At 40.2% G+C, this 23,427-nt stretch overlaps 1 protein-coding gene across 5 annotated transcripts in view; it reads right to left on the bottom strand.

The window, feature by feature from the left end:
• Nucleotides 1-16,225, bottom strand: part of trpc3 (transient receptor potential cation channel, subfamily C, member 3) — a 62,986-nt gene extending 46,761 nt beyond the window's left edge. For 2 of the 5 annotated variants that reach the window (XM_022672001.2, XM_022672003.2), the window contains exons 1-3: nt 16,002-16,225; nt 5,479-6,244; nt 3,662-3,712 (exon numbers count right to left, since the gene is read on the bottom strand). In XM_022672001.2, the coding sequence (XP_022527722.2) occupies nt 3,662-3,712; nt 5,479-6,244; nt 16,002-16,180 (996 nt within the window). In that variant the 5' untranslated portion in view covers nt 16,181-16,225. Of the gene's footprint in view, nt 1-3,661; nt 3,713-5,478; nt 6,245-6,360; nt 6,452-16,001 lie in introns of those variants that run through there. The other 3 variants (XM_022672005.2, XM_022672004.2, XM_022672002.2) reach the window with 2 other exon arrangements.
• Nucleotides 16,226-23,427: the final 7,202 nt, after the last annotated feature.

Below are 23,427 nucleotides of genomic sequence, written 5' to 3'. Positions count from 1 at the left end.
AATCCTGGTTCTGGTGAACTAGCTACCATCCTACAGAATTTTTAGCACAAACACACACACACACACACACACACACACACACAGATCTGGACATTATTTAGCTCGAGAGAGAGGTCTGGTTCTAAGTAAAGATGCACCAAAATATTTTTTTTTGCCTGAAACCAAACTCAATTACAGATATTTTTTTATTTACAGACATGCATTAACCTCAGCTATGTCTCATAATCCAAAAATATATATTTTAGCCATGATACTCTAGTGATATTTAGCTAGCAACCTTTTTTCTCATACTTTTACTTCAGAAGTGTTATCCTAATCACAAATTTACCTCAGCGGTGCTACTCAAGTCACATGTGCCACTCAGAGAGAGGCAGACAGTTGATAAAGATAATGTTACTATCCTAGTTCTGTACAGCTCAAATTGTTCGGCTGCAAACTTCACAAAGTTTGTGAAGAGATGGAAAACTGTATAAAATTATACTTAACTGTAATAAGAAAAGTTATGTGAGCACACCATAAAATGAAGGTAACATTAACCTGCTGTTTGGCTTGCTGCCGGTGCTGAAAAAATCCATACACTGCATTTTGACTTATAAATAAATAATAAATTAGTCATTGTTCGATATAAATTGTTTTCTCTTTCACTTATTCAGCTAAATACTGAACATTTTCCTTTTTGACTGATTTTTTTTGGTTGCCAAATATTCGGTGCATCTCTTTTTCTAGGGTCTATTTCACGCACATATGCACACATGCACACATACACACACCCTCAGGGAAGGACCTTTGCTATTCATGTCTGCAGAGGTCAGTACTGGATCTCGAGCAGCACGCATACTCCGTTATTCTGTCTCCATACGGGTCCTGTCTCAATATTTATGAGCAAACCTGCATGTTGGATTTCAAAGTAAGAGCGAGAAGAGCGATCTCTGCTAAGAAATGAAAATGCTGCTGTTTCTGTACAGAGAACAGCTCTCAGAGCCAGGCTGAGCTGCACCGGGTGAATTATTAAAACACACCCTGCTGTTCTACTGTCCGAATCCGACCGAGCTCCAACCACCTCCAGAATAATCACCGATACCCACACCTGAGTCAACGTAAGAGTCAACACACAAGAGTAAACACGGTGCTAGTGCTGCACTACATGCAGTTATTTTAATAAATAGCAAAAAAAAGGATACCCATTAAAACCTTTTTTCCCTTTCATTATTTTAACATATCAGAACAAATGAACATTTAATATTCATTTAGAACTATAAGAAATCAGCCATTCCACTATCTGCAAAATAATCTGTAACAAAAGAACAGCTAACACGGCCTGGTCAGAACGTCCTAGCAAGTTAGGTCCAAGAGCAGACCACAGTTTTTAGGGGTGGGGCAATATGGCCCTAAAATAATATCACTTATATAACTATATTCTTGCTGATATAAATACTGTATATTGTATACAGGTGCATCTCAAAAAAATGTAATATCACTGAAAAGTTACTTTATTCCAGTAATTCAGTACAAAATGTGAAACTCATATATTATATATAGATGTGTTACACACAGAGTGATCTATTTTAAGCGTTTATTTATTTTATAGTTGATGATTTTGGCCCACAGCCAATGAAAACCCAAAAATCAGTGTCTCAGAAAATTAGAATATTAAATAAGACCAATTGGTATTTCTGCAGTGTGGGCAGTGTGCCAAGTCCTGCTGGAAAATGAAATCCGCATCTCCATAAAAGTTGTCAGCAGAGGGAAGCATGAAGCGCTGTAAGATTTTGTGGGAAAACAAAACTGCACTGACTTTAGACTTGATAATAAAACACAGTGGATCAACACCAGCAGATGATCAGCATGTCTCTCCAAACCATCACTGACCATCAGTAAATTTTACATTTTATCTGTAAATCAAGGGAGCAGAGTTTGGGGAAGAGTGGAGAGACACACAGTCCAAACTGCTCGAGGTCTAGTGTGAAGTTTCCACCAATCAGTGATGGTTTGGAGAGACATGTCATCTGCTGGTGTTGATCCAATGTCTGAGAAACTGATTGTTGTGTTTTTTTATTGGCTTAAAATAGATGACTCTGTGTGTAATACATCTATATAATATATATGTATAAATATATGTACAATATAATTACATTTTTAACTGAATTACTGAAATAAAATAACCTTTTTTAATGATATTCTATTTTTCGAGATTTCAAGAGACAAGTATTTAGTACTAACAGTATCATACAGTCAGTAGAAACAAAAAATCTATAAACAGTTTTCAACCTGATTTTGTATAAAATGATCAAAGTACAGCAAAAATGTATCAATGTATTAAAAAAACAACATATTTAGTGCATGTTTCTGAACTGCAAACAAACAATTAAAAGCAAACACAAAAATACATAGCAAAACAAATACTAAATAGACTGCTTTAAAGAGTTTTGCTGTTATCAAAAAAATATTATATGTTGGAATACGATACAATATGGGAACCCAAACTCTCTTAGCTTTTTCTAAGCGATTTCTATGGGGTGGTTGGTGGACAGGAGTTCTTTAGGTGGTCACTTAGGTGCCGCTGCCAAAGTTATGGCTGTGATTGAAAGGGAATTGGTAGATGGTTCCAGAAGGATCTCTTATGAACGGTATTGTTGTTGGTTGGTGAAGCTTAAAAACAGTCAGATCTTGCCACAGTTGGTATCAAAGTACAGCATCTACCATCAAAAACAGACCAAACTGATTTGATTTTCATGAAAGGCGTGGTTGCTAGAGTTTAGTGAAATGTCCAAATCGTCGCTGTCCTATTAAAAAAAAAACTTCTTCAATCTTCATGTTTGTGGATTTTTAGTTTACTACATAATTTAAACAGACAAGCTGTCCTTTACACTGTGCTAAAATTTCTTGATGAACGGACCAATAGAAACTTTTCAAAATTACCTGAAATAAACTCTTTTTACATTGACTTTTATTGAAAATTTTCAAGGTTTTTTCTCTCTCCTGTAAAGTTGCTGTTTTGGAGATGAGTGTTTTCATTGGACAGCAACGATATGCCATTCCTGCTGGTTGCTAAGGTGTTTGAGAGGGCAAGCATGAACTTTATGCTTTTTCTCAGAGTGAACTTCTTCTTTCTGCTCACTTTTTTTTCAAATCAAACTTATCTGGTCTTTTTTAAGGTAGATGCTGCTCTTTGCTGTACCCACCCATAGTTTTCACAAAAAGTCTGACATCCACCAGCGTTTTTGTGTTCAGTTAACGAGAACAATGGGATTTTTCATCATAAGTGAAGAGCTGTGAACAATCCTGCAAGTTTAAAAACATTTAGAATTTTGTGTTAGAAATTGTGTTGATTTGTTAGGACATTACTCAATAAATAATTCAAACATTTTCTTAGAAAGATACTGGTAAATGTGGCCCATAGTTCTTTATCAAACCAAAAGTGATTCTTCAGTTTTATCACCCAAAGGACCCTATGTAACAATTTCAAATTAAAATTTAAAGAGTGTAGCTGCATTTTGAAATAGTTAATCTGGCAACAGTTCTGTTCAATTTAAGGCTTTTTCTTAAATAATTAAATAAATAAATAAATAAAATATTGTAACATGACATCATCCAGCCCAGGCAGCGATGAATCACACTCTGCTCAAAAAGAATTATGTTAGATATTTGTAAACATATTTACCAGAGAGAAGCAATTGTGCTGCGTCGTCTCTTTTTTATGCCTCTTTTTATCCTGTCGCCAGCAAACGCCCACAAAAAAACACAACACAGACACACAAACACATGCATGAATAAGAGTTCAACTGAAATCAACCACTTCACTTCAAGCTGTATAAACAGTCCACAGATTAAAGACCTTAATGAAGAAAAAGTAAAGAAAAAAAGAGAAAATTATGAATGTAAAAAGTATCAGTGGCCGACTGCAGCGACTTAGAGAAAGAGAAGAAAAAGAGAGAGAGATTCTGCTCCTCCCGTCACGCTCTGCGTGTTACTAAACCCGAAACTCAATGTCCTAGTTCATCATTTTCTCACTGGGAGATCTTGATTTATGTGGAAGTTTGATTTATAGGTGTCTCCTGACAATCTGCTATCTCTGGCAGTGACAATGAATCTACAGGACACACTTCAGTTACGACCAGAATCCTGCAAAGACCTCAAAAACCAAACTCCTATTGCTCTGCATGAATTACAAAAAACCCATAGTGCTGAAACTTTGGATTGAATATTAAGTGGATTAAGTGGAGGATTGAGTTCAGTTTTGGCCTAAATTGCAGTCTAGGAAAATTATTGTTTATGCAGTTGTTATAGTTTAGGCTTAAACGGAAAAACTGGACTGAAAAATGGTTTTAAATACTGTATATTACAATTAGCCGTAACATTACAACCACTGACTTGTGAAGTGAATTAACCTGATGATCTGGTTTAAGTGGTACTCCTATTTTGGTAGATGCACTACCACAAGAACATCACAGTTTGGCCTCTATAGAACTTATAAGACAGGACTTTTTACAGGACCTCCTGCTAGGGTCTTGTACAGGATAATACAAGACACATCTTCAGAGGTCTTGTGGTGTCTGTGCCTTAAATGGTCAGAGCACAGTTTTAATGTTATGGCTGATTGATGTACAGCTCTAAAAAAACAATGAGACCACCAAATGATTTTTTTTATTTTACCAAATTGAAAACCTCTGGAATATAATCAAGAGGAAGATGGATGATCACAAGCCATCAAACCAAACTGAACTGCTTGATTTTGCACCAGGAGTGACATAAAGTAATCCAAAAGCAGTGTGTAAGACTGGTGGAGGAGAACATGCCAATATGCATGATAATTGTGATTAAAAACCAGGGTTATTCCAACCAAATATTGATTTCTGAACTCTTAAAATAACAATATTTATTTTACTCTAACATATACCTATAAATAGCAAAATCAGGGAAGTTGATTTAGAAACTGAAGTGGTCTCTTATTTTTTTCCAGAGCTGTGTACTGAATTAAAAAAGTGACACTTCTACTTTTTTTATCTATAAATACAGGCTTAGTAGGGTTTAATTTTAATTTTAAAATGCTTATTACTGTCATAAGCACTGTTGGTTGTGTCCCTTATTGTTAAGTTTGACCAAAATCCTAAAAACATCGAGTATAGTATAAGAAAAAAAAAGTATAGAAAGTATTGCAGTCTACTGAATTATTCAGTCTACTGAATCTGTACACTTTGTACAGATATACCTCAAATCAAGTCTCAAATTAAGTTAATTCATCTCAAAAAGACTTGCTTGTGTGATTCGCCATCATATGACATACTGTTATCAGAAGCCACATAAACAAGTAAAAGTATAAGAGATTACCCTCCAGTACTTGTAGCTACTGTACTGTATTAGTCTCAAAACTCAAAACTAGCTAAGACACCGCCTACATCTGAAATAATGAGAAAACTGCCTGTTTTAAAAGTGCTGGTCGATTACACCCAACATGCAATTAATAGTGCACCATCCTACCTTAAACTCCTTCTCGATGTTGGCCAGCTTTGCCAGTTCATTGCTGAGCTCCAGGGCGGTGAGGACGGGGTCTTCGCTGGAGAGCGAGAGGTATGCGGGGCTGGCCAGGCCTCGGTAAGCGTTGATCCTGGAGCGGGAGTGGCTGAAGGAGTCCTTCCTCTGCTTCTCCGTGCAGTCGGCGCACTTGCAGAAGTAGTCGTGCGGCCGCTCGATGCGCGCCCCCTTCAGCAGCAGCATGTGCACGACCTCGTACTTCTGGCAGTGGGCGGCCAAGATGATGGGCGTGATGTCGGGCGAGAAGCGAGTGCCGTCCTCGTCGTACGAGTAGAAGTCGTCGTCCTGCAGCTCGCAGGGGCTGCGGGTGAGACGCTCTCCGCCCGCCAGCGAAGGGTGACCCAGCAGGGCCTCTACGATGCGTATGTAACCCTTGGAAATGGCCAGCAGAAGGGCGTCGCCCACTCGCGCCAGGTTTTCTCTCCGCAGGAGCAGCTCGGTCACCTCCAGGTGCTCGTTCCCCACGGCGAGCTGCAGTCCGTTCTGCCCCATGTAGTCCACGCAGTTCACGTTGAGGGTGGCCGACTCTTCCAGCATCTTGCGGACCACCGGGATGTTGCCGTACTCCGCAGCGTCGAGAAAGCGTTCCTCTTCGGCGGTCAGGCTGCTCCCACGAGCGTTGAACATGAACGCCGGACCGCGGACAGCCTGCCTGCGACCTTTTTCCCGCTGCAGGGTCATCCTCCGGCCGGGGAAGGTGTCCAGTGTCTTCCTGGAGGTATAAAGAGAAACAGAAGTGGATGATTAACCTCAAACCTCAAGAACTCTCACTCAATACTCAATACTTAAGATTTTACTGTAAGTTTTTTTAAAGGTACTCAATCACACTTTATGAGTAAAGCTCTGTAGACGTCTCCAACAAGAAGCACTTCAGACAGATACACGTCTCCTCAGACCATCCTCGTTCATCCAAGTGGAAAGACGACTCTCTGGACTCTCTAGACTTGGCTGCCACTGCTGAATATGATATTACACTTTGACACCACACCAACAGGTAGCCACCCCTGAGCAGGATGTTTGGTTCGGGATATTAACTCACGGGAGAACTGCGTGAGACAGGACGTGAGCAGCAGCAGACCGGGGCCAGAACCCTGCCGACACCATAAACACCTTCTGTCCTTAATAGCTTTTTAATGAAACACAACAGATGCCACAGTCAAACCACAGGTTGGTGCCTCATCATCACATCCACTTCAGTGCCAGCAACAGACTGAGTCTCCTCCTGTAAGAGTGCTGTGAAATGAGCAGTAATGGCACAATATGTTTAAGTAAAACACATTTAAATCAATTATTTTAGAGGACCTGACTCCTGAATTTAACTGTAGTCACAAAAGCAAAGGTGTGACAAGTGTTGACTGACATTCATTACTCTGTAGATAGAAGTATAGATACTAGGCTTTAAAATACTTCTGTAGAAGTTGAATCATCAACTCAAGCTTTTAATCTTGAAGTAAAAGTGTAAAAGTACTGGACCTGGAAAAAATCTAGACCTCTACAATAATTGCTTCTCACCACTGTTTAAGACTAATGTCCACATGTATTTTTTTCTTTCGAGTATATATCATTTATACGACAAATTTTAAACACATTCCTTTCTTTGATTTTTGATGCACATATCAACTGCCTCTTGAGTCTGACTATACAAACAGTGATGAGGAAACAGGAAACAACAACCACAACGTCCACAAACACAGCTTTCACATTTGCATGATCTACAGTAGAACACCATTAAATCCAATAAAACTATGGCAAGCATATTACAGCATCGCTAAACAACATTAACTGCAGCCACAAACACAGGAAATGCAAACGAATGCAATTAAAGCACATGCAAATGTCCAAGCAGGGCTTCTGTTATTATGAGAGCTTATTCGAACTGTATTTTCCTGGGAATGGTCGAATAATAAAAGCTTAGTAAATCGAACTGAAATACCATTAAAAAAAGACACTGTTGGCCAGCTCCTGACCAGCACAGGGTATGATTTGTTTGATTACTTTATTATCCTGGTTAATAATGACGATTTATTTGATGGTTTTGTTTGATGGCTCATTAACAACTAGTATGACCAAGGCTGAATGAGCTGGTTGACCAGGAGGGGTGTAACAAAATATTGATTCAACAAAAATATCACGATATATTATATTGATTTCATTTGTGACACGTTACTGATACGTGGCGTCAAATATTGATATTTTTATTGAAACATAGGAGCTCTTAAGTCCCCAAGACTTTCACCCAATTTGACTTACTAAAGTTGCTACTTCCAGACATCCCAAGTTGCACAAGTTGATTTCAGGGAGGTTACCCTACCACCCCCCCCCCCCCCCCTATTAATTGATTAATAAATGATTAATGAATTAATTAACTATATTTTAAATTAAATTTAGAGTATTCAGAGGTGAAATGAGTTTTATCTTTTTTCTTTTTGGAAGGCCCTGCCTCTGCTTTCCTTTTTTTTTTTGGGGGGGGGGGGGGGGGGGGGGGGAAGCCTTTATTTGACAAAAATTGACAGTTACAATATCACAAAAAATTGCACAACATCAAAAACATTTCATATCATATTACAATAATTATTAATATTGCCTCCGCCATGATCTGCTTTCTCTCACTCACTGAACAAATCCCGTCCGGGAGGGGGGAAAAACACTGCCCGCCCACACTAAAAACTGATTGGCTGTCTAACAGACTCTTTGCAGAGAACAGGCCAATCAGAACCCTCTCTGTTTCCTCTCTCTCCTTCCCACACGCGATTAAAGAAAAAAGTCTGTGGCCTGTGTGCGCGTTTGTGCTCGTTCTGAATTCCGGGAGATTATATGTGACTCGCGGGCATCAGGGAGCCTCTACTGAAATGAGGGAGACTCCCGCAGCTTCAGGGAGGCTTGGTTTGTCTGTAATTCATTACTACATGTACAAATCAATAGAGTAAATTTGTGGTTAAGAATATTGATAGTAAATTCGGGGAAACCTTAAAACACCAATAAATCCATAATTCCTGGTATTTACTTATTTAGGAGTATTTTATACTCTTCAGTAACACAGATGCCATAGAGTATTATAGAGGATTGTCTTTCAATGTATTAAGCGTCATCATTATTGTGGACAATGTATTATGGTAATATTTTATTATGGGATGCCCAGTAATTCCCACCCCTATTTAACAGCATGACCAAGATCAGCAAGTTGGCTAACTAACTACTCAGTTTGCCTGAAAGCAAATTCATTACCTATTAAAACAACTTAAAATAAATTACATCATCACATCAGATGACTCCTCCTGGAGGATTTTTTCTGTCAGTCAGTCTCACACTCTTCTTATTGGTTCCCATCCCCACTATTACACATAAAGGGCATGACCTCCTCAGGTTATCTTCTCTTAGCTACTTATATAACGGCTAAATGCTTGTATAGAGTGTTGTAGGCTGTAAGAGCAAGTTGCTGTTTTCTTTATTGTTGAGTGTTGCAGTGTTCACAGTTGTATTACTGCACAGTTATACTGCCTTTGTGTGGCTAATTAAGGAATGAGAGCCTAGTAAGAAAAGGTTCTTTAACTTTAATTGTTACTGTATTTTATTTTTAATTTTGAGTTATTCTAACATAATTAACAAGTACAATAAGTTTTATACTTGTGACTATAGAAAGTAGAAAAATAAATAATGTATTTCATGAAACACTAGATGAATTACAGAATTAAAATGATTGAATTAGTTTATTTAAAAGTAAAACTATATATGGCTGTAATAGAAAAAAAAAAATATATATATATATCATAAATCATCTTTTTTATTTGTTTTAAATAACTTGTTTAAATCAAAATGTTAGACTCTAACTAAATCATAAATATACATTGAAAAAAAACAAATATATTTAGGTGTAACAAATTAGAGTATTTTTTTTTTTAGGTTGGTCCAAAGTTTTTTTTTTAAGTGTAAATAAACCACTTTTAATCAAAGACTAGCATAGATCCTCTGAAATTAATTATCAATTAAGTAATTTATATGAAAATTTTGAATTGTCACTATAAGCCATTCCCACTAGAACTTTTCACAGCACACCCATCCATCCTTCACATACCCCAGTGATCAGAGGCAGTGCGAGAATAAACAAATGCAAAACGACATGTGTTTAATTACATCTTCATTCCCCAGACTGCATCAGCTCTGCTCCGCAAGGGCTTCACTTCAGCAAGAAAATTCATTTCAGTCAGCCAAGCCACACACACTCCCTCTGGCTGGTGGTCTCTTCACTGCCTGGATGCTTGAGAAAAGAGAGCCACTTAGCTCTAAACCAGATCTTCATTCTAACATCTTCTGTGCTCCTCAGAAGCTGCATTACTGCTGTACTAATGCTGCTCCTTCTTCCTGTCAACCAGTCTCAATACGGGTCCAGTCAGCTCTTAAAATGATCTTCATGGAAGGCATAAGCAGGAGCTCTCCAGTCGTAAAAAAAGCAAGCAAAGGAACCAAAAAATGACCCCAAGAGATGTAGCTCATACGCTACATGTGCAAAACTTTGTAGACACCTGCTTCTCTTGAGCTGCTCTTCTGGAAAACCCTTGATGTATGTGGGCGAGCATTATCCTGTTGAAAAATACTTTTAATTACATTAGAAGACCAGCCAAAGGATGTCCTGCACATATCTCTGAGCTGTTAGGGTCCCTCGTATCACTAGAAAAAATGTCCTGATAGCTGTTGTATACAATGGCTCCCCAAAACGTGGAACAAACAGCTGGTGCAGTGTGTTGCTCCACAGCAAAGGCAATATTAAAGTGCACACCATGTGGCCTTCATACGTAACCTATACTTAATCATAGGATTCCATACAGAACTAGAATTTGTCACGTAAAATTATGTAGTAACAGTTTGAGGAAGTCCAGGTTTCTAATTCTCAACATCACTGCCATTAAAGGCAATAGTGGCTGGTTGACAGATGGAGTCATAGAAATGACTATCCTGTATCTCTAAGTAAAATTATGCATTGCTCATGGGGTTTGTTTCAAACTTTTCCAGTCTGCAACATCCCATGTACAAACTAACAGAGCAAAAATAAAGACCCATTAACACAAAAAAGCTTGGTACAACTTTCCACATTGTAGAAAAAATGGAAAACAGAACAGCTCAAAAACTCTGGTGTCCACTCATAGTACGAGAGCTCTACTACTGTACTGGGGAGGATACAACAGTTGCGTCCTCAAAATGTAATGTAAAACTAGGTGATTAAGGTGGCAGGGTAGACAAAAAAGGCAGAAAATAGAAAATGGGAAACATTTTACATCATCCTTTTCCAACATATTAATTAACAAACTCTTTTGTGTGCACTCTGCTGTACACTGTGTTGTTGCAGCATCACACTTCCTACACAAAAAAACCTCAGAGCCAAGCTAAGCTAAGCTGTAGTTATTGTCTTACACAAACTTTCCATTCAACCCGTCCCCGTCTTAAAGTCTGACAATTGGACAAAATGGCTCTGAGTGTGTTTGTAGAGGCATGTCTAGTAATCAGCGAGCTCTCACCAAGAGGTGCACTACCTCCTATTCCAATGAATGCATTTATCTACTTTATGTTGCACTTATTGCTGACACATATGTGCAAAGGCACACACACAGCTTGTCAAGTCTCTGTGAAAAGTATACTTTTGTCCATATAGTGTCTGTTCCAGATGTTAGCTGTTGTTCTGACTAACACTACACACACACACACACACACACACACAGTGCAATCCTTGTGATAAAGTGGCTAGAAGGGGAGATGGCAGCACCCTCTATTATGCGTTTGTATTAGTGGGGTGATTCCTGCTTAAATCAATTATAACTATAATCAGAGCACCTCTCAGACCTTAGTTAGGGGTTATGGCCCAGTTTCCATTCTGCTGATGGAAGTGCAGTTTAATTCACATCAGTGGGCCATAATTGTAATGAGTGAAAAACTGACTGTGTCCAACAGACTCACCACTCTCACTCTAACCTGCTGCTACAAGCAATATCAATCCTTCTGGTTCATTAAATCAGATGATGACAGGATTTAAACACTCTAAAATAGTAAACAGATAAATATAATACAATGCAATATAATATAGCAGGTTAGTTTAAAATTGTTATAAGGAAGACTGTAGGGATGTGAGAAAATAATAATATATATCAAAGTATTGCAATGTTTTATTATTGTAATTATTGTTTTGTTATTGCAATATATACATTATATTATACATAGTTTTCCATGTCCACAGGTGTATTAAAACCAAGAAAATAGTCATGCAGACTGTTTATATAACCACATAGAACCACAAATGCTGGGTTGCATTTTCAAGTTCCACTGTAAAACAGTTGCACACTGCACACTCTAAACTGTTTAGTTGCCTTCTGAGAAGCTCTTCACTTCAGTAGCTGAGAATATTGTGTGTTAATTGTGCCTAGAGGATGAAAGAGGATGATCTGCTACCATAACACAGTAATTGGAATTTTAAAAAGCAGATACCCTTTGCCATCAAGCTTCCGGCGCTCAGAGGGAGCAAAATTGTCCCTGCTCCCTCCGGGTGGGTAGATGGCGCTCTCTCCCCACATCACTCCTAGGGTGATGTCCGTAGCACAGGGCGTCTGTGAGCTGATGTATCGGAACTGAGTTGCTGCGCTTTCATCTAAGTGCGCTGGCTGCTCGGCAATGCTGCATCAGCAGCAGCTTGAAAAGAAGCGGTGGCTGACTTCACATGTATCAGAAGAAGCATGAGTGTTTGTCGTTACCCTCCTGGTGTTGGGGCATCACTAGTGATAGGGGGGGTCCTAAGGAGTGGGTTGGGTAATTGGCTATGTAAATTGGGGAGAAAATGGGAAAAAAAATTGAAAATAAAAATAATAATAATTAAAAAAAAAAAACTGATCCACTGGATCGGATCGCAATGTCCGTATCTGTAACTGTGGTAAAGAAAAAATATATATTTGAGAAGGTATTACTTTTCTTAATTAAATCTTTACTCATTTCATCTCTGGAAATATTAACTGTGAGCTATTCTCAATATTCAGGAATGCCAGGCCTCAGGAGAAGCTAAAGGTGGCTTTTTGTGGCCAGTTTTGGCTGCACGTTTCTTCATAAGCCATTCAAAACAAACACACAGAAGAAAAACCATCTGTGCTGCAGAATCCATCACCATGCAGACCACATGTCCACTCGCACAAGAAGAATATAATGTCGGTCATTGCAAAAATCTATTTCAATTTCTGTCAGGACAGCACACGCACACATTACAGGAGGTAGTTGAGCTGTAGCGCTAATGTGAACAGTCGTTTTGATGTATTACAGCATCTCCAAAGCTTGCGCATGTTTATCACACACAGGCTCACAGGTACACACTATTACAGCCTCAGAGCCTGAAGCAGCCATCCGGTCAGACTGGGGTTAGCACGGCTGCTCAGCAGCTGATCACTGCAGACGCTGTGGCAAATACGCTGTGACAAACAGTCCAACTTATCCACACCGTTTCTCATCATAGAGAAAACAATCTTTAAAGAACCATTAGGGATTATATATTTTCTGTATTATTTCATAATATGATCAGGATGTACCATCAGATATTAAGGAAACATGCTGAGTTTAAGCACTGGAAGCTCGTCTGCAGAGTTTTAGACAGTATTTTCTTACTTAAACTCTGAAGTACATCATAGGGGTTCAATCTATGTGGGATTTAGCCTCCGAAATTTCCCACTGCCATTTTACCTAGCCCAACTTCCACACTCAGGTTTGCCAGGTGTATGCAACATCATGCAAACACTGTGATGTAGCCATAGGAATGGGTGATCTGTTTATATTTCTGCTGAACTGAGCTTTAGTAAGGTTGCTAACCATAGCTAGATAGTTAACCACAATCACTAGCATAGTAAAGAAGGACATTTTGGACACTAAAATGTATATATTCACCTATCCAAGTAAGAAAGTACAGAGTAAGACTCGCCATCGCTTGCCACTGTGTGTCAATCTGGCAACCTGCACGAGCCATTTCACATTTCACTCATTTTAACACTATTTGGGTGGAAAATAAGGTACTCAGGGGATCCTGGGGTAATTTTCTCTTTTATGGGGGGGTCCTCTATGATTTTATTTCCATCCAGAACGACCATGTATGTGTTTTTTTCTTAGATGTCCTCTGAGAAAATTACAGGCTGAATTATCTACTGATTTTCTACTGTTTTTCAACTCCATGGTCATCCAGTAATTTTACTCTTGTCCAGAAGCACATCTCTGAGTTTCGTCTCCTCACGTTTAATAAAACAGCTTTTTGTCCGCTGACACACACCATAACTACACTTTGGGCGCAGGCTTCCATGGAGATCCACGTAAAAACAAAGCAGCGAGTGGAAATGGAGGAGCTACTGAACACAATGTCACATGACCGAGAAAGGCAAAAAAAAAAAAAATCACTGGTCCTCCTGTTTTTCATTTGCAGTCCGGATGCAAGAGTTTAATCAAAGAGTAGTGTCTTATATTTTTCACAGACGCCCCCCTGAGAAACTAATCCTGTCCGTATAGGGCTTTACTCATGTTTATTACTGGTAGTTCCTTTAAAAGAGATATTTAAGTATTAAAATATAAAGATACATAAACAGTCACATGTCATGTTTCATGGAACAAGAACTAGTAATATATCCCATGTCTTTTGCCATGTTCCCTAAAAGCTAAAAACAATGCTGCCCTGACCTGTGGGATACCTGTATGGGGTCTCCAGTGTTGAATGTGGATCTGTTTTCTACCAGACATTTCTTACAATGCTGGTCACAATCATTACCACCCACTGCACTGTCCACTGTGGGTGGTAATGCCTTCTATTATCTACAGTATAGCCAGTGCACATGTGACACTTTGGATCAAGAAATGTTAGATGCATGCACAACATCAGAAATGGAACATCCCATCCACATGACACCCACTATCAGACCTCACTCCAACTCCCATAATTCACATAGCTTTACCATGAGCATGCTGGCCAGTGTTTTAACCTTACTTACAAGATAGCACCTCAGAACGTATAAAGGTGTTTTGGGACACTAGCTCCTTTATTGTTTCTTCAAGGGTATAAAAAAGTGTTTATCCTGCTTTTGATGGAGTAAATGTCTCTATCCTGTCCAGGGAGGATTTTGGAGGATTAATTGATTGCATACAGCAACATCCCCAACTTTCCAACTTTTACCCAAAAGTACTGGATGGCTGCTCCATAGCTCAATACTGGGGGTCTTTATACACCTCCACTGTCCACAAACATCTGGACACATAGTTTGAGTGGTATTATCCCACCTCCACCTTACAGAAAACAAGAATTAGATTAGACTAATTAAAGCCTTCAGTGAAGATGAGTACAGTATACAATATAGTGTACTCATCTCATCTTCACTGGAGGCTTTTACACATTTTAGTCATTCATTAAAAAAGACACATGGGGATTCATACCGAATGCAGGCCTGTTCATTCTGACGCTTCTGTCAGCGTAATCCATCTGGCACAGTCAATCAAAATAGTGCTGTATGAGCCTGAACCATATGAGGAGAGCCCTAACATTTAAAATGAGGCATTAATAACTTAAAAACTGCACAAGAAGCTTATTTAAAAAACACTGTTTACATCCTATAACGCATTACTGCACTGAAAATAACATAATGACATATATATATACATAGACTCCACATTGCCTGCCTCCTGGTGCTGGCTGCTATACGCTATGTCAAGTCTATGTATGTATATGTCTATACAGGATATAAAAGGGTTTTTTAAAAAGCTTCTTGTGCACTTTTTAAGTCATTAATTCCTCGTTTCCAATGTCAGGGGTCTCCGGATTCTACCAAGGAGATGCAGAACTACTTTGAGCTGGATAACGGTGGTAAAAATGATTTATCAGGGCAAACTATGCCCCATGTCACCCAGTCTGAAGGATATTTGGATAAACTGTTAAAATTTCTGGATCTCAGAGCGCTGTGGGAGAACGGAGGTGTGCTATTTATCAAAGGTAAGTACTTTTTTATCATGTTTTACTACAGCAAAAGTCCATTTTACACCGGAGTTCTCCTTTAAGCTGGAGCTAAGCACTGAAAACCTGTAGTAAATGGAGTAAATAGAGTAAATGTCCACTGGGTGGCGCTATAGAGTCTATGTCCTCATCAGGGCTGGTTATTAGGGACTTATTTTGAATAATTATTTTGAGTCCCACTCACTCATGCCCTTCATGAACAAATACTGAATAAAACCTGCATCTAATAGAACAGGGTTAATAGCATCCTCCACCATGACCTGCTGAAGAAGATCAGTTACTGGTTGAACTGGTGATGCTGGGAAGATCAGAGTCTAAAAGTCCAGTAGTAGTTTATTATCTCCCATTAAACTCCCCCCAAACTCCCCCCACCAGCCCCCTGAGTGCGCTAAGACCCCCTGAGGATGTATTAAGGGGGTCCCGGAGAGGGTCCGGGGCAGGGTCCGGACTCAGCCCGTGTACTCACATGTTGTACCGGTATCCTCGCGCCGCGTCCCCCGCCGGTTTCCCGCTCTTCAGGTAATGTGCATCCACACCGCCGTTCTCCTCTTTCCAGCGCTGCTCATCTTCACCCCCAGACCCGGACCCGGACCCAGAGCCCGAGCCCGCTCTCTGGAGCCTGCCCGCCCGGCTTCTCGCGGACATGCACGCGGCTGCTGCTGCTGCTCGCTCTCCGCCGCTTCAGCGGGTGCGCGCGTGTCCCGCAGGTGCCCGATGGGAGCGCGCGCTCGGGAGAGAGAGAGAGAGAGAGAGGAAGAGAGAGAGAGAGAGAGGGGGGGGGGGGGTCTTATCCTCAAGCTTTCCCCATTCACCAATATCACCATCCTCGCGCTCTCATTAGTCATCATCCCTATAACCCCTCATCATCATCATCGTGATCATCTTAAAAACAACAGGAAAGAAAAAAAAAACATTACACTTAGAACAGTAAAGTTTATAATATGATAGAACATTGGGGAAAAATAAACATAATAAAACAGAAAAGAACAGTTTAGACACTAAGCAAACAATGTCGAACACTAAATAATAGAAAAGAATTAAAGAGAATACATAGTAATACACAGTGATACGTAGAACAGAATAAAATAGAATAGAACAATACAGAAAAAAATGCAGAATAAAACAGATTGGAATAGGATAGAATAAAACAGAATAGAACCACATGGAATAGCCATGAGCAAAATAGAATAAAACAACATAACAAAGAATAGAATAGAATAGAACAGAAAATAATACAGCAATAAGGAATAGTATAGAATGGAATGGAACAGAATGGAATTGAAAAAGAGCTGCATGGAACTGTAGTGAATAGAATAGAATATAAATGAATAGAACAATATTAAACATAAAAAATACAGAAAATAGAGCAGAATGAACATAGAGCCAAACAGAAGAGTAATGAATAGAATATAACAGAATAGAGCCACATTAAACAGTAGTACATAAAATAGAATAGAATAGAATAGAACAGATAAAAGTTGCAGAATGAAGCAGAACAGAATTGGATAGAATAACATAGAATTGAACCACATGGAATAGTCATAAGCAGAATAGAATAGAACAACATGACACATAGAATAGAATAGAAAAGAGCTGTAGTGAATATATTACAATAGAAATGCATAGAACAATATTAAACATAACAATACAGAAACAAATAGAGCAGAATGAAGTACATCAAAATAGAGTCCAACAGAAGAGTAATGAATAGAATAGAACAGACTGGAGCCACATTGAATTGTAGCACATAGAAAAAAATAGAATAGAACCACATGGAACAGTCAAGAGCAGAACAGAATAGAATAACATGACACAGGATAAAATAGAATAGAATAGAATATAATAGAACAGTCGTGAACAGAATATTACATTACATTACATTACATTTGGCAGACGCTTTTGTCCAAAGCGACTTACAATATTGAAGTGCAAATAATAGAAGAGGTTAAGTACAAAAATAATAGAAGTTAAAAATAAAGCATCTATAGATAGGGCCTTAAGGAGGTCAGAGGGAAATAATGGGATAGAGGAGTAGAGAAGAGGAAGAAGGAGATGAGGTTAGAATTAGTTAGTTTGTTAGAGGTGTTAGGAGAGTAAGTGCTCTTTGAAGAGCTCTGTCTTCAGGAGTTTCTTAAAGATAGCGAGAGATTCTCCTGATCTGGTAGTGGAAGGTAGTTTGTTCCACCATTGGGGAACTCTGTATGAGAACAGTCTGGATTGCTTTGTGTGAGTGTTTGGCAAAGCGAGGCGACGTTCATTGGAGGAGCGCAGCGGCCGGGAGGTAGCGTAAGCCTTCAGGAGCGAGTGCAGGTAGGAAGGAGCCTGTACTGTCATCACCTTGTAGGCGATTGTAAGCACTTTGAATTTGATGCGAGCAGCAACTGGCAGCCAGTGGAGCTCAATGAGCAGCGGAGTGACATGTGCCCGTTTTGGTTGGTTGAAGACCAAACGTGCTGCTGCATTCTGAATCATCTGTAGTGGTTTTACTACACAGGCCGGGAGGCCAGTTAGTACGGCATTGCAGTAGTCGAGGCGTGAGATTACCACAGCTTGTACCAGGAGTTGGGTGGCCTGTTGCGTCAGAAACGGTCAAATTTTTCCGATGTTGTAAAGCGCAAAGCGGCAGGATCGAGCAACCGAGGCCACATGGTGCGTGAAGAGAAGCTGGTCATCAACCATGACACCCAGGTTCCTAGCAACCTTTGTCGGTGAGAGAGAGAGAGAGAGAGTCGATGGTTATGGCAAAGTTGTGTTGAATAGAAGGTTTTGCTGGTATGACCAGAAGTTCAGTCTTTGAGAGGTTTAGTTGGAGGTGATGTTCCTTCATCCATGCGGATATGTCTGAGAGACACTGTGATATTCGTGCAGAGATTGAGTGATCATCTGGTGAGAACGACAGGTATAGCTGAGTGTCGTCAGCAAAGCAGTGGTAGGAAAAACCATGTGAGCGGATAACCCGACCTAGAGGTGGTGTATATTGAGAAGAGAAGAGGTCCCAGTACCGAACCCTGGGGAACCCCAGTGGGTAACGAGTGGGCTGGGGACAGCCGTCCTTGCCATGACACCCTGAACGAGCGCCCAGTGAGGTACGATCAGAACCATGACAGCGCATTGTCTGAGATCCCCATGTTCGAGAGTATAGTTAGGAGGAAGTCATGGTTGACTGTGTCGAAAGCAGCCGAGAGGTCCAGCAGAATGAGCACTGAGGACTGACCTGCAGCTCTGGCAGTTTTTAACGCTTCTGTCACAGACAACAGAGCCGTCTCAGTAGAGTGCCCTTTCTTGAAACCAGATTGGTTCTGGTCCAGGAGGTCATTTTGGGTGAGGAAGCCAGAGACTTGATTGAGAGCTGCTCTTTCTAATGTTTTAGAAAGAAAAGGCAGTAGTGAGACCGGTCTGTAGTTATCAACCTGGGCGGGGTTGAGAGAAGGCTTTTTAAGCAGTGGTGTGACCTGTGCTTGTTTAAAAGCAGTCGGGAACACACCAGATGTTAAAGAGGCATTGATCGTGTGAGTAATAGCCGGAATAATTGCAGGTGCAATGGTTTGCAGAAGGTCTGAAGGAATCGGGTCAAGTGGACACGTAGTAGGACGGCTACGCGTTAGGAGAGCCAGTGTCTCGTTCTCAGTGAGAGGAGCGAACGAGGAGAAAGCGACGCCTTCGGTAGAGGAATACCGGGCAGCAGAGCATGATGTAGGACTGCTACATGTCGCATCAGTAAACTGTCTGCTGATAGCTGCCACTTTCCCAGTAAAGAATGAGGCAAGAGCTTCAGCCGTAAGGCAGGTAGCCTGAGGAGGAGGTGGAGGGTTGAGTAGTGTTTTGAATGTAGCAAATAGTTTCCGGGAGTCTGCGAGGGAGCTGATTTTTTTGTGATAGAATTCAGCTTTAGCAGCAGTGAGGCTGGCTGAAAAAGAAGCCAGGAGCAGTTGGTAGTTTTTTAGGTCTGTCTGGTTTTGCTTTTTTTGCCATTTTCTTTCAGCAGCTCTGAGTTTGGAGCGTAGTTCCCTGAGCGTGTCATTTTTGAGCCATGGCTGCGGTTTGCTTGGTTTAATGGCTCGAGATGTTTGAGGACAGAGGTCGTCCAAACAGGAGCTTAATGTGGAGCAAAGAGTATCAGTGGCATCATTAACATTGAGTGATGAAAATGAGCCTAATGGAGGCATATTGTCAGTCACCAGCGAGGAGTACTGGTCTGCTGGGAGATCTCGAAGATTTCGGCGGAACGAGACCATAGTAGGAGTAGCTGTGGTTTTTTTCGAAATGCGAACGTTGAGTTGCATGAAGAAGTGGTCTGAGAGGTGTAGAGGAGTGACAGTTAAAGAGTCGGTGTCACAGTTACGAGTGAAGATCAGGTCTAGATGTTTGCCAGCTTTATGTGTTGGGGGGCTGGGGACCTGCTCCAGATCGAAAGACTGCATGAGGGATGAGAAGTCTGTGAAGCTGTTATTGTCATGATGGATGTTCACATCCCCTAGAATGAGCATGGGGCAATCTTGCTCGGGGATAGAAGACAGTAGCATGTCAAGTTCATCCGTGAACTCGCCCATTTGTCCAGGAGGATGGTAGATGACAACGACAGTAAGTTTTGATGGAGTATTAACCAGTTTGGCATGATACTCGAACGAGTTGTATGAGTTTGCAGGTAATAGTGGAGTGTATTTTAAGCCATTCGCGAGCAATAGGCCAGTTCCACCTCCTCGTCCTGAGAGACGAGAAGTATGGGTAAAGGAATAATTATTTGAAAGTGCCGCCGGAGTAGCAGTGTTTTCAGGTTTAATCCAGGTTTCAGTCAGAGCCAGTAGTTGTAGTGAGAGATGATTTGCATAAGAGGCGATGAAATCTGCTTTATTAACCGCCGACTGGCAGTTCCACAGCCCAACAGAGAATGAGGTAGTAGTGGGCGTGGCTTGCTTAAGAGGACGCAGGTTAGTATGGTCCTGGCGCCTATGTGTGTTTTTACGCCTTCTGTGCGTACCGGAGATGACAGGAATGTGATGGGAGCACAATTTGTGAGGCAGTAGGACGGGCTGCCTTGTCAGTGGCCTTGCTCGGTGGACTCGCGCAGGTAGACTCGCAGGTCTTTACCCGAGTTAGGTCTTTACCCGAGTTAGGTCTTCACACAACAGCTGACGCCTTCGGCTGACGCCTCGGCGAGTGTGAGTGACGACATAGGAGTCTGATTTTGCGCGCAGGTGCGGGCGATATAGGAAATCAGCTCCACCAGACTGTCTTTTAAAGCGTGAGTAACGCCCCTGAGGTGTGTAGACAGAGAATGTGTGAATGAGGGGGTTTGCCACGCCCCGCTCAAGTGAGAATCGCTCAGCCTTGTCCGAAAAAGCGCGCTGAAAAGCGCGTTTGCTGTTGCTCTTACAGCGTAGCTGCAGTTAAAATGGAGTAAAAAGCGCAGTCTGGTGTAGCTTCAGTTCCTGTTTGCTCTCGTAGTGTGCCCGCTCTTATTTAGAATAGAATAGAAACACATGGTACATAGAATAGAATAGAATAGAATAGAATAGAATAGAATAGAATATGTTTGGCTGTTTGTAAGGGACCAAATTTCCCCAGGCTGACTGCTCTCCTCAATGACATATAGACACAGTCATCATCCCTCTCCCAAAGACAAAGTGTGTACGAGTGTGTGTGTGTGTGTGTGTGTGTGTGTGTGAGAGTGAGAGTGAGTGTGTGTGTGTGTGTTTGTGTGTGTGTTTGTGTGTGTATGTGTGTGTGTGTGTGTTGACAGTAACAGATCTTTTAAGCTCTTCACTGTGTTAATTGATTAGCTGAGAGCTGATCACGCTAATAGTGAAGCTGACAGGCCTCTCTGTAGCGTTGTCTGAAAGGCTATATTAATATGACAGTAGTGATATATGTACATATATCTATATATCTAAGTGATATGTAAGTGATTCTCCTCCCAATTTGACTTACTAAAGTTACTGCTTGATTACTCATAGTGGCACTAATCAGATGAATAGGGTAAAGAATATAGGTTGCTAAATTCAGTGAAACTGACACCAATAAATCCATAATCCCTGGAATTTGCTTATTTAGGAGTATTTTATCATTTTCAGTATCACAGTATCCTGATATCATTGTTATGGTGTGCAACACTTCGCAATAACTTTCTATCGGGAGATGCCCTGTGATTCCCACCTCTATATACAGCGCTGAAAGAAAAAAAAGAGACCACTTAAAAATTATGAGTTTCTTTGATTTTATCAAATTGGAAACCTCTGGAATATAATCAAGAAGAAGATGGATGATCACAAGCCATCAAACCAAGCTGAACTGCTTGAATTTTTGCACCAGGAGTGGTATAAATACATCCAAAAGCAGTGTGTAAGACTGGTGGAGGAGAACATGTCAAGATGCATGAAAACTGTGATTAAAACCAGGGTTATTCCACCAAATATTAATTTCTATGAAGCTCTGCATTTTGTTGTTGTTTCAGCCATTTCTCATTTTCTGAACATAAATGCTTTAAATGACAATATTTTTTATTTGGAATTTGGGAGAAATGTTGTCTGTAGTTTATAGAATAAAACAACAATGTTCATTTTACTCAAACATAAACTTATAAATAGCAAAATCAAACAAACTGATTCAGAAACTGAATTGATCTCTTATTTTTTTTTTTTTCCAGAGCTGTATATATACACACAACACCCACCCAGACCAATGCTCTTTGTGGATCATACTGTGTCCCTTGTGTTATTAAGCCAATGTTAGTATTGGTGTAAGGTCACTGAAGGCACAATGACTTCACATGAAGGTTTGATTGGTTATTGACAAGTCACTGTGTTGACTATGCATAGTAATTGACTAAAAGTGACTAAAAGACTAAAATGGGCAGATGGTACAGTAATTAATGGTATGGTGGAAGGTAAGAATAATCAATAAACACATTTAGTGTAACCAGAAAATTAAAACAGGGACAGTTAGACAGTGAAAAATAGCTTTTGTTGCTTCCTTTTCACACAATCTATCAGTTATTTACTGTGCATTATACAAGTGGAGTATTTACTGCAGGAATAAGTGATATAGGCCACCACCCAGGGAGACACCTAGAGTGATGGGGGAATTCGACCAAATACTATACCTCTAAATTGGTACAGTACTTATGCAAATATTAAAATCAGCCACATCACAAACTGTGTCTGGTTTGTGTAATATCATTAAGAATAATGTAAACCAGTCTACAGACAATACACCACCAAGATAAATGAAAGAATTTGGCCCAACTCATGGTGGACCCTGGGGATGGGTAGTGTATTGATGCACCAACACAATTAGCAACACAAATGTACAAGACAAGCCAGTCTAAGACAACAGATTTCCAGTTTAATAAGAAAAGGAAAGAAGAAAAAGTATGCAGCTGCTGCAGGCTTACCAATACTTTAAATAATACCAATATTTTAAATGGTACCGATGCTTTAAATGGTTCTTAAAACAAAGCTACAGAAGAACCAATTTTATCTTCAATAGGATCCATGTTCATAAAAAATGTTAGATGTGTGTGAGTGGGAAATGTTTGGATTTTTAGGAAAAGGAATGGTCCTGTGTAGAAGAATGATGACTCCTGAACAGATGAGTTCAGATGTCAGCAGTGAAGGCCTTCTTTGGCCATTTAAAGCATTTATTTGCAGAAAATGAAAAATGCAAAAAAGATGCAGAGCTTTCAGACCTCAATTAATGCAAAAAAAGAGTTAATATTCATAAAGTTTTAAGAGTTCAGAAATTAATATTTGGTGGAATAACCCTGGTTTTTAATCACAGTCTTCTTGTATCCTGGCATGTTCTCCTCCACCAGTCTTACACACTGCTTTTGAATAACTTTATGACACTGCTGGTGCAAAAATTCCAGCAGTTCAGCTTGGTTTCATGGCTACTGA

Source organism: Astyanax mexicanus, chromosome 2 (genome assembly GCF_023375975.1).
Source record: "Astyanax mexicanus isolate ESR-SI-001 chromosome 2, AstMex3_surface, whole genome shotgun sequence".
Classification (NCBI taxonomy): domain Eukaryota; kingdom Metazoa; phylum Chordata; class Actinopteri; order Characiformes; family Acestrorhamphidae; genus Astyanax; species Astyanax mexicanus.
The sequence above is the reverse complement of the archived record's forward strand: the minus strand, read 5'-3'. Positions and strand labels throughout refer to the sequence as shown.